This window comes from Daucus carota, chromosome 3 (assembly GCF_001625215.2).
Source record: "Daucus carota subsp. sativus chromosome 3, DH1 v3.0, whole genome shotgun sequence".
NCBI classification, from domain to species: domain Eukaryota; kingdom Viridiplantae; phylum Streptophyta; class Magnoliopsida; order Apiales; family Apiaceae; genus Daucus; species Daucus carota.
The window spans coordinates 57,824,813-57,837,264 of NC_030383.2; the positions used below are offsets into that span (position 1 = coordinate 57,824,813).

The 12,452-nt window shown below is 30.3% G+C and overlaps 1 protein-coding gene across 1 annotated transcript; it reads right to left on the reverse strand.

Annotated features, from left to right (window-relative positions):
* Positions 1 to 1,215: 1,215 nt before the first annotated feature.
* On the reverse strand, positions 1,216 to 2,408 carry LOC108213048 (ethylene-responsive transcription factor ERF039). Its single transcript, XM_017384781.2, has one exon. The coding sequence runs from the start codon at positions 2,175 to 2,177 to the stop codon at positions 1,422 to 1,424; it is 756 nt and encodes a 251-aa protein (XP_017240270.1). The 5' UTR covers positions 2,178 to 2,408; the 3' UTR covers positions 1,216 to 1,421.
* Positions 2,409 to 12,452: the final 10,044 nt, after the last annotated feature.

A 12,452-nucleotide genomic window follows, 5' to 3' on the forward strand; every position in this document is an offset into this window, starting at 1 on the left:
CATTAGGTCTAATCTTACGAAATCGTTTAGTAGTTGGGACGTTGTTGTTAAGAATGAACGGAGAAACACACATATATTATAAAACTATAGCCGAAAGTGGTTGATGCTATAAGGTAAATTAGTTGTTATGATTTACAATTACGAAACAAAAAGTAAATTGTCTTTATATTATTGGTATATTATTTATACTGTGAATTAATGGGATATTAATTTAATTATTTACTTCCTAATTATAGAAGATATATATTGTTAAAATATTAAAAATCTTAAACCATATGCCAGTACAAATAGTAGATGCATTACCAAAAATAATGCCATTTCTACTAGCTAGATGCCTGCTGTTTTCTCCTTTGAATATTTTATTTTATCTTGTTGGTGGTTTTATATTTATAAATGAGGGTGCGTCATGTAGGCACATGAAAAAATAAAAGGGGGGAAGATCGGCTTTATTTTTTAAAATTAAGTAGATGACAATTATGGTTTATGCTTTGATGATACCGATCTCTAGAAGAAATAAATATCTTGAATAAAATAAAAAGTTATACTCCACTGCTTTTATTACACACACATATATATTCTGCATTACATGAAATTTTACATGTGTGTTAAGACGCCACGTGGGTCTGTCTCTTTCACGCTAGAGGAAAAGCCACCTGGCAAATAATTATAAAAATGACGCCATATTGTAATTAAGACACTAATCTGCACATTGAGCTGCATCTCATAGCTACGAATTTATTTTGACATATTATGCAGATGCAGTGAGATTGTACAATGTGTGACAGTTTGACAGCTAATTTTTTAACCTTTGCAGGATATTCTTCTGGTTAATTTCTTATCAAATGGAATATTTCATCAGTAGCTACAAAACTTATCTTAAACTACAGTAGGTCGATCATGAAAGCAAGCATTTTTTACTGTAATATATACGAACAACTACAGGTCTGCATCAGTAAATTTATTCCTCCCTCTGTCCAAAATATTATATACATCTGTCTCAATACTCGGCACGTATTTGAAAATTTTTGTAAAATATAATTTCATAATTTTTTTATTACTCTTATTTTAAAATAAAAATTTCAGAAATAAATAATAAATCTAAAATTTTGAATACACACTAATAAATAAAAAAATTGATTAAAATGCATGGAACGAAATAATATCAAACAAAACTACATACTACATAGATGTGACAGAGAGATAAAGAAGGAAGACTTGAGAAACAAGTAACATATATTAATATAAAGCACTTGCCATTTTGGTATACACAAAGACTATGATTTACTACTTCTTGCTAATATTACTAGCAAAATCAAGCAGTCAGACACAGAAATTACTGCACTGAATTAAACAAAAGACAAACACGCATGACTTATGACACACAGAGTAGCAATATAGAAACAAAAACATAATTGCTATTATTAATGTTGCCATAATAAAGTGTCAAAGCTAGTGGGGATAAAATTACTATTACTAGTACTAATATTTTCCGGCAATAATATTCCACCGGCGGCGATTTGTTCTTCGAATGCGAAATCTTCTAAGCCCTGCAGCCAATTGGGTGAGTGTAGCCACGCCTGATCATACACGTAATTCGACTCGCTCCATTCGTAACTTGTTCCTAAGCTTGGTAGCTTTAGAATTTCTTCGAGTTCTTCCGGCGACTCCTCCGTCGTCTCCGACGAGGTTATGGACGGAGATGTGGGGTCGAGGTGCTCCATGGCGGCGGCCTTTAAGGCGGCTTCTTGAATGTCACGTGGAGAGCACGTGACAGGCCGGGGGAAGTGGTGAACGAGTTCTGGAAAGTTTAGTATAGCAGAGTTTCCTTTTATGGAAAGAGCTGCTACGTCGTGGGCCCGGGCGGCCATTTCCGGGTTCGTGAAAGTTCCGAGCCAGATCCGGCTTTTTTTCTTGGGTTCTCGGATTTCGGATACCCATCTGCCCCATGTTCGCATTCGGACTCCCGTGTAAATAGGGTGCTTGCTTCCATTCGATGTGTTGCTCGTATCCGTCACCCGGGTTTTCTTGCTCGGTTTCGGGTTCGGATCCGGAGATTTTGATGATTTTCGCTTGGTTGTAGATGATGATGTTGATTGTGATGGAGAGGAAGATGCAAATGAAGTGTTGTTTGATTCAATTCCCGAGTTTGTTTGCTCAGCCGTCGGCAAATCAGCCATGATCAGTGACGGAACCAGAACCGAAAGTATTTTTATGAAAATTGATAGGTCGAGGCAATGCCGAGAATTAGCACTACTAGCAAGTGTTTGTGAGAAAACGAGCAAGGAGTGTAGAATATATATAACACATATGAGTAGAGAGATTTAGAAGAGAGATGTTTGATTAGATACTGAAATTGATATTGATGAGTATAGCTAGATGTATAGTGTAGGAGTGTGTGTGGCTATATATAGATGTAGAACCCCTCGAGCGATGATGAGAAAGATGGAGCACCAAACTTAAAAGAACCACACGCAACCCACCCGGCGTTTTGACCCATAAATATTGCTGGGTCCATAGGGTACACAAAGATGCAAGTACTGAAATAGGAGTAGTAAAAATCAGCGGCTCTGATTGCCCTGATGAGTTGATCAAAAAGGAATGATTAAAAAGTACAAATAAGTACGGCAATCTCCTTTACACTGTTACCACACCGTAAACCTCACAGCTGTCACAAAAAGACGTAGTAAGATATACATTCCGTCAAAAAAAAAATGATCATATGAACTCTTTTATGCATTTCATTATGGCTGATTGGCTGGTGAGATATAATTTTAGAAATCAGAATTAAATGGTTAAATTACCCCTTGAGTATTTATAGCAGATTTATTGGAGATTTTTTGAAATATCATAAATTTTTTATCAAATCAGAATGTGACTGGTAAATTATTTAAAAATTAAGTGGGGATTAATCAAAATTTTTAAAAAATCAATTTTTGTAGAACATTGCTAAAAATATAAATTTTACATGTTTATACAAAACGAGAAGTTTAAAAACTCTATTTATAAATATTTATTCTGAACCGTGTCTCGTGCATTTCTTGGGACATTTTGTACACTTCGTATGGGACAAATATACATGCACATAAAATAAAGTTCAACTTCTACTGGAAAGTGGTATTACAGTCTTTTGTGTTTGTACCCTTTTGTACAGAACTCAAGGCCAAAACTTCAATCAATCATCGATTCCTGTCTGTATCCAACTCAGCTAGTGATACACGGATTACTGTTTGTAGCTAAGAACCGTGTGCATCACAAAAATCCCTGTTCATTATTACTATCGCGGTTTTGGATCTTCAGTTTCTAGCTGAGGGGCACTAAATGTAAAACTTTCTAGATTCGTGAAACTATTTACCTGCCACCGATTGATTTTATTTCTTCTCCCAGAAATGAAAAACTGCTCAGTACTGCGTGTTGCTCGTGCCAAATGTTTGGTGTTATTTCCGAGTTGTCCTTTATATTTTGACATCTCGTGTTTGTGTAAGCATATGCAATAATTTAGAGTAGACAAAAGTATTCTATTAGTGTGGCATTTAAAATGTGATAATTACTGAGTTATACGAAATTGACAAGGAGATATGAGGTCAAACTACTTACACTTTTTTAGGATCATAGTTTCCTTTTACACGCATAGACAAATGTATAAATGAGTAAATAAAATTTAAAAATATTATATAGGTAAAAATGTTTTAAGAAACACATAGTTTTAGATTTTATTTTAAATGATATCAAACCTTCTTTTAAATATTTATTTCATAATAATCATAAAATATTACTATTAATATAAATTGGGCGGATATTATTTTTCTGAATCTGGAACTTTGGATATGTGAAACCGATCATGGTGAGCGACCTAAAATGCAAATGATAACGATTGGCGACAAATTCTTTACCTCAGTAGTCAGTAATATGGATATAGGTATTTATAAATTTTCAATCATGGTTACTCGCGAGAATGGAAACCAGGAGGAATAGGATGAAATATGCTAAATAAGAATGTCGAGTGAATAAATGAATAGATACAAAATACTTTTTAAGGAAAATGGTGAAATATAGGATGAATCTTACTTTCAAATCTTTTCACTTATAATAAATTATAGTTATCAAATAACAATGTAAGAAAAAACATATTATAAATATCTCCTTCAATGTCACCAAATAAAAATATAACATTGTTTTATTTATTATTTTAATAATCCGTCCAATTCAATGCAAAAAAACAGTCATTTTCTATTTTGGAAGATAATACTCATTTAAAAATTACTATTAATTAGTGAGAATTGAATCCCCTTTTAAATTGACCTAGAATGAATATATGATTTCAAAAAGTAAATAGTTCTTCATGGTTGAAATATGTGTTCTCGACCTTCACAAATTTTTTTTTTTCTTTTTTACAAATATGACTTATAGCCTTAACGGATATCCATTCTTAAAAATTTTGGGATGAGCCAGGTCGAACGCAGGAGCTTGGACCACATACATAAACTCTTAACCAAGTTATCCAACCCTGCTCTCACAAAATCTTTATTTAGTTTATCACAAAAATATATATACAAATACATCGGTATACTTTATTGTATTTTATTAATGGTTACAGTAAATTAATATTAGCATTTAAGTCGAAGAGGCCATAGATGATCACAGAGAATAATTTATTAATTTGAAGTTTTAGAGAACCTAGCACGAGCGACTTGAAGTTACTCAATTCATCTCTAAAAATAAATAAACTAAAATATTATAACTTTAATTACTATTAAGCAGTTAAAATTGTATAATTATTGAAAAGAATAATTTGTGATATCAAATTTATAATATTAAATTCATACTACAAGCATGGGTCACTGTAACTGAAATTGTATCATGTATCATGTATATTTTAATAGTTGCACATCGAAATCAATATATGTCACAGACATGAAAGTAAGAAACTCTTTAATGAGTTGGTCCCGTGAAATAAATAAAACAATTCACTAATAAATAAATGGTCCAACTACTAAATGTGAGCACTTCAACAAAATAAATATATTCATTTATAAGTTAGGTTTTATGATTTGTTATTGCTGTTATTTCTTCATCTGGTATCCTGCGTGTATATTCTACTCCGGACATTTGAGAATATATATTATTCCCCAATTTTAGCATTCTTCGCCGCAATGCAGGTGACTTTACTAGGCAGAAATTCAAAATTATCAGAAATGCTAAAATAGTAATATAGTAATATTACCCTCTAAATATATACTCCCTCTGTCCCTCGAGATTCTTTACAGTTTCCTCATTTCTTTACATTACAAAACTTTCCTAAAATAGCTAATGGGCCCCACCACTTTCTCACTTTATCTTCCTTTTCACACTACTTTTACTCCATTATCTTCTTTTTATATATTAAAAATCAATGGATCCCACCACTTCACCCACTTTTCTTTCTCCTTTCCACTACTTTATACATATTTCTTAACCTCTGTGCCTAACGTCAATGTAAAGAATTGAGGGGGACGGAGGGAGTAGTAATCTTTAAAACTAATATAGTAATATTACCCTGTAAATATATAGTAATCTTTAAAACTAATATAGTAATATTACCCTCTAAATAAAATAATAAATACTTATAAATTGCATCTAATTGTTTAAGTTGCCCCGATTTTATACGAATCGACAAGAATTCAAGCACGATATTAATAAATCTTGATATAGTGATGTAACAGCTAGCTAGGGATTATGTAAAAGATATTGGCAAATCAAAAGGATTCTTATTCGAAATGATCACACATTTCCCCTCTATTTGGTCACATGGACAATGTTTTTCTGTATAAACAAGTTGTAACTTGTAGTTGTAGCGAGTTGTGGCTAATGGAGCAGTGCCGCAGCATCCATTGAATTTGAACGTGCGTGGGTCTGATTGTGCTGGTGTATTGTACAATCTATGTTATAGTTTTACAATTGTTTTTGCGAGCACTGCATATTCAAAATAAAAAATATTAATATTTAATTTCAAATCTTTTTCTAAATACGATTAAAGTCATATATAAAATTGCAATTCTTAGTTTAAATTTGTTGATTTTTTAGATGACAATAGTTAGAATTGAGATTGCATATGAGAACCGTATTTAATTTTTATTTTTTTAACTTGGATATTTTTTGGGGGGATGGGAATCATTTAAGTAATTAACTCAAAAAATATATAATTAGCTGATGGGTTTATTTAGGTTGATAAATATAAAGAAAATCATGTTAAAAGAGAAAGAAAAAAAAAAAAAAACTTCTACTATACCCATCTTTAAAACTTTTGTCAACGTGAGAGCATCTTAAGCAGGCTTTAAGCAGTGAACTCCTAAACTGAAATTTGAGAAGGGAGAAAGAATTTGTTGTTTCAAGAGACTCTTATGTTGTGTTTGGTTGGGATGAATGATTCCGGAATGAATGGAATTAAAAATGAACTATGATATGAGCAATTGTTAAAAAATTTCAATAATTCCTCCATTCCATTCTTTACATCGTGTGCTAGAGATCACACATTCAATTTGAGATGGAATGTTCCATTCTCTCCTACTCCTATTTCTTCTCAAATCTCATCATAACAATTTTGCACTCACTTAATTTTTTTTCAAAATTTTCCTCCTTTCTCTCTTAGTTTTATAGTATTTTACTCATTCCATACCATTACATTTCTTTCTCCTCAACCATAAACAACATTATATAATAGCTCTTCAAATCACTAGCGCCATGCTCTCGAGTTATAACAGCGAGTAAAGCAAGTGAAGAAAATGTAAAGTTATATAATTTCATTTCTATTTGTGTTCTCAAATTTTTTTAAGGGACAAAAGCAACTCAAAATTGATACAATTATAACATAATTTCACTCCAAAAATTTCACTCAAAAGTGAGATGTAGGTGATGCACATTTGCTTTAATTTATATTCATTTACTTTCTCTCCTAAAAAATTCAGGAGCAGAACCTAAGAACTTGTTTCTCTCTCTTCAAAGTTAAGAACTACTACATAGTTCTTCACTTATTTTTTATAATAAAATATTCATTCCCTCTGGTTAGATTTTATCATACATAAATCTAAACAAGAATAAAATATAAATTTAAGAGGAAGTGTAAAGAATATCGTTGGAATTGAGACTCTTAAATTTGAATTGATTTACTAAAAATGTTATATTTTATATTATATTAAGAGTTAACGAGCATGCAGCCAGTTAGAAAACGAACTTATCAGTGACTTATAGTTTTAATAAAGGTTCTTGTTTCCTCAAAATATGGGGAATTCCTTGTCTTTCTTTATCTCGAAATGAAAACAAAGTTCAAATAGGACGTAAAAAAGTTGTTCAATGACATTAGTAATGTTGGATATTCGGCTTGTTCATTTCGGAATTAGACCAGTGCCACAATGAAATTATCAATAATTATAAAAGCAAAACCGGACTGAATTTAAATCGTGAACGGGATCAAATCGGGTTTTTTAAAGATCAAATAACGTAAATTTATGAGAACACACTATATGAATACGTAAATCAACTTAAGAAGATATATAAATATACAATAATAAATAATATTGAATAACAACAATAATATTAGCTATGCACATATACCAGAAAAAATAATTGTATACTATAAATATATGATTCTGACTAATATAATATATAAATTAATTGTAAAACAAGTTGAGGCGGATTATAATTGAGAGAAGTAAGAACAAACTTGTATTTGTCGGACACATATTATATAAAGTTAGTATAATAATTATTTTAAGACCAGACCAAATTAGAATTTGTTTTGATCCGGACTAGAAAATTGAGTCGATCATAATCTTTAAAAAATAAAATAAGATCAAATTTACACGATTAAATTTGATTTTCAGCTTTGATGCTCGACCTGAATATTGGCATGCCTAAATTTCCACTAAATTAAATATTCTTCCGCTCGTAATAAAAGGTACATTTATGTCATAGGGTGGGGTTTGCCACCTAATATTCAATTGTTCGGCTGCAAACCTTGACGAACTATTGAATCATATATTATGTATATTAAATTTATTAAATATACTTTATATTTAAGAATGAAGAGACATATAACTCTATTTGTAACCCTTAAGTATGTTTAAGGCATCACCTAATTACGCCACTATCAATTATTGCCATTTACAAGTTGCTAAGAGTAAATATATATGCAAAATGATTATCTTAGGTGTAACTTCTAATAACTTAGTAAATTTATACATTATCTTTGTCATGCATTATACAATTTGATCCACCATTTTGTTTTCTGGTTCAGATAAATTGGTAGCTCTACATCTTTTCCGGTATTAAACTTAAAAGAATGAAAGAGGATGTTTGTTTCATCTTCTATCACTAGCCGTATCTATTCATCACACAATCATTTGTATATGTATAATATTATAGTTAACACTGCAATCTCATATAATTGATAGAAATATAGAATGGGCTAGTGCATGTAATTATGAGCATATTATAAAACTTGCCAACATTTCACAATAAGTCTTAGTACATGCATGTAGAGGAGTTTTTTTTTCCTAAAATAGTTCAATCATAGTGTGAGAAAAATATTTTATAGAAATGAAAACCAAGATAAAGAAAAGATAGAAAAAACTACAATTCCATATTCCTGATAAAGCACAGATAATTATGAAAAGAAAAGGCTTTAAGAGAAAAATAATAGCCCCACTTTGATTTCGTTGGCAAAAGAAATAATATTATTTAATTTATGGAGAATCTATAATTAGGTGGAGCTTTCTAATCGAACATTTGTTACAACTTACACGTCACCACTAGGCACATGAAAGCATTGTTGACTAAATGGTGATATATCAATGGGCATGTTAATGGGCTGGGGACACCTTTGGGCCTACTGTTGTTGATGCTTTGTATTGTAGTAAATAAGTCTTGCCATTTTGGATCAAAGCAGGAGAATTTACCCATACATTCAACAATAATTGCTTCATATAGGACCCAGGTAGTTAAAATATTATGTGTACAGTATTTGACTTTGTTAAACCATTTGGACTATTTGTGGGCCTACATATAATTCCAAGGACAGGCGAGGCCCATTAAAATCTTCTTTCCCGTTTTACCCATGATTCCTACCACAGCATTTTTTATAATCTCTCCGACTAGCCATTATTTTTTATAGATGTTTTTATTATTTAAAATGTCTACCATTACATATTCATAAATTATATTTAATTAACATCCATCAACTCTGTTCTTTTGATAGAAGTTGAAATAAATTTGTCATTTTTAGAAAGCATGATGGTAAAAAAGGTTCATACAATACAGTAAAAACTCCATAAATTAATAATGTCGAGACCGGAGAAATTTATTAATTTAGAGAGTTATTAATTTATCGATAAATTAATATTTATTAATTTAAAGAGTCTTTAACCGATTATACTATACATACCACACAAAAAGACATATTGTATATAAATTAATATGCCAAAAAAAAAAAGCAAATTAGTCTAAGTCTCTCAAAATTACATTGCAACGAATCTTGGGACTCAAAGTAAATTAGTAACTACTGTGTTCATATGTATTGGAAATCAATAATGACTTTAGTAACTACTGTGTTCATATGTATTGTAAATCGATAATGATTTTTAAAGTACTGTACAATAAATATAAATAGGAGGAATATATGTATTCAATGTATTCTTAAGCAAGTTTGGCACATATAAATTACATGAATGTGTTAGAGTATTCAAATCATATCTCACAAATGACTTCTCATCTAAAACGTGTTGCGAAATCTAAAAGGAAAATAGACAACTATTGAATCATATTCAATAGTGTAATATAATTTTTTCAGTTTCTATGAATTATTAATTTATGATTTTCTTGGGACCGAAAATTATAAAGAGATCTCCCAAAAAATTATTATCTTATTATTTTATCGAGTTTTTCAAAATTTTACATTGGCCCAAGTCGGGACCGGATAAATATATTATTTTAGAGAGTTTATTAATTTACCGAGTATTAATTTAAAGAGTTTCTACTGTATGAGATATGGAGCCTGTTCGTGGTGCTTGAATCTATGAGTTTAAAACGGTTTTCAATTTTAAACTCAAACATATATGTTTGTGTAATAAATTAGAAATGAACTTAAATTTGAAATTAATTTTATTTAAAGTCAAGTTTAAGATATTTTCTTCCTTGGCTTAGTATTTGTAAACTATTTTTCTATAACGAAGTTAACCATAAAACATAACTTATTCTTAAATCATTTTTATTTTTTATTATTTTTTTAATAATCTATAGATTATTAATAAGTGAAAATGATTTAAAAATACATTTTAAACTTCTAGTTTATTACATCAAGTCACATTAAGTCAGCAGTCACAATTTTAAGCCCGGGAAGAAAGTAACTTTTTATATTTAATATAGTAGAAAAATATTTTTAAGAGGCACAATCGGATCTCAAGTATAAAAGTTACCCGTCATAAGTTAACGGATTAAATATCAATCAGGTAACTCATTACAGCCGATAACTCAAGTTGGTCACTGATTGAAAAAGTGACGAGTTACTCATTTAAAAATTTGCATCAGAAATATCACTCTATCGTTGGTCGAAATTCTAAAAGTATTATATATTGCGTTTTGCACATTTTTTATGAATGGTATTGCATCCAAATGAAAGGTTTCGAAATCTACTATTTTAGTTAATTTTGTTGGATTTTTAAAATTTTATTAGCTATTTATTTTTAATTTTTTGATTGTTTTATCGATTTAAATAGAACTCGGAACCTTTCATTTGAATGTAATATCGTTCATAAAAAATGTGCAAAACTCAATATATAATACTTTCAGAATTTCGACCAAACGATAAAGTGATAGTTTTGATACAAATTTTTAAATGAGTAACTCATTTGAGTCATTTTTTCAAATCAGTGACCAACTTGAGTAATCGGACTGCAATGAGTCACTTGATTCATATTTAATCTATAAGTTAACTTATAAGCGTGTTTTACATTGGGAGCTGCACATATATAAAATAAGTTTAAAAAGTTAATAATACTATTCACAAAATAAGAATAAATTATCTTATTTTCCCTCAGTCGTATCATTCGTTTCAACAAATAGGGAACCGGTCTATCTCAACATCACAATCAAAGTGTATTAGTGTTATACATGATACATCAACTTTCTAATATTTACAGATTAATTTCGTCTGTAGACCCATGATTGAATAATTGAATCCGATATTCCTTAGAGCATCTCCAATAGCCTCTTTATATAAGCTCTTAGCTTGAAATTTGAAGAGCAAGTGAAAAAAAGTTGCTCCAAGAGACTCTTAGTGGCTCTTTAAATCACTAAGAGCAAGTCCAATGCTAGATGCTATATATCTATTGCTATTGCTATAATATAGCACCAAAAAGTGTTTTTTGGTGCTAAAATAAAACTTGCACTCCAATGCTAAGTTCTATAACTAGTTTCAAATTTAATCAACTCATCAACTTTTACCTAACTTCTATATAGAACCAATTCATTAACTTTTACCTAACTCATTAACTCATTAACTAGTTTCCAATTTCTAGTTATTGATGATTTGGCAACATAGATGGATCCATCCTTGGTTTCAAATATAAAACCAAGGATGCATCTAAGCATGGATGCATCCAAATATAGCACTCCTTTGGAGTTGAGTTTTTTTACTTTTGATGCTATAATATAGCAATAGAACCAAGTATAGCATTGCATTGGAGTTGCTCTAAGAGTCTCTTCTCTCTCCTCTCTTATGAAGAGCTCTTAAAGACTCTTAACTAATATTATATAATATATTCTCTCTCTCACCACTTTATTCTTGTACTATTATGATTGCATACTATGTTTAGTGATAAAAAAATGGATAAGGAGTGAATATGAAGAGCATTGTTGGAGATGAACCCACATTAACCTACTAAGAGGCAATATTTTATAATATATTTAATAGTGAACTAAGAGTCTATTGGAGATGCTCTTATTGATTAAAACTCTAAGCCCTGCCATTAAATACATCAACTTTTTTTAGAAAAAGACACGCTGTCATAAATGTTCGCTCTTTTTTTTTTTTTTCAGGAAATATTCACTGTTATTAAATTCTCTCGATAAACCATACTGGTATCATACCATAAAATATCTCGAGAACTATAAAATGTAAATGATGACTTTTGAAATTTGAACATGATTAATGATTTGTTAATGAACTGATATACACATTATAAATAAGAGTTCAATAACTGAGTGTGTATACAACAATTTCCTATTATTTCACCATTATTTAAATGTTTCACTAATGTAATAGGCTTCCCTCTTCGATCAAAAACTTACGCATCGACTGATATTGGTGAATGATTCATAGAAACTGAGTAACTATAAATATGTATGCCGACTGTTACTAGCTACCGGTGTGCGAGTGAGTTTTTTTTTTCCTGTCGCGATGAATGACTAAATTTTTATTTATT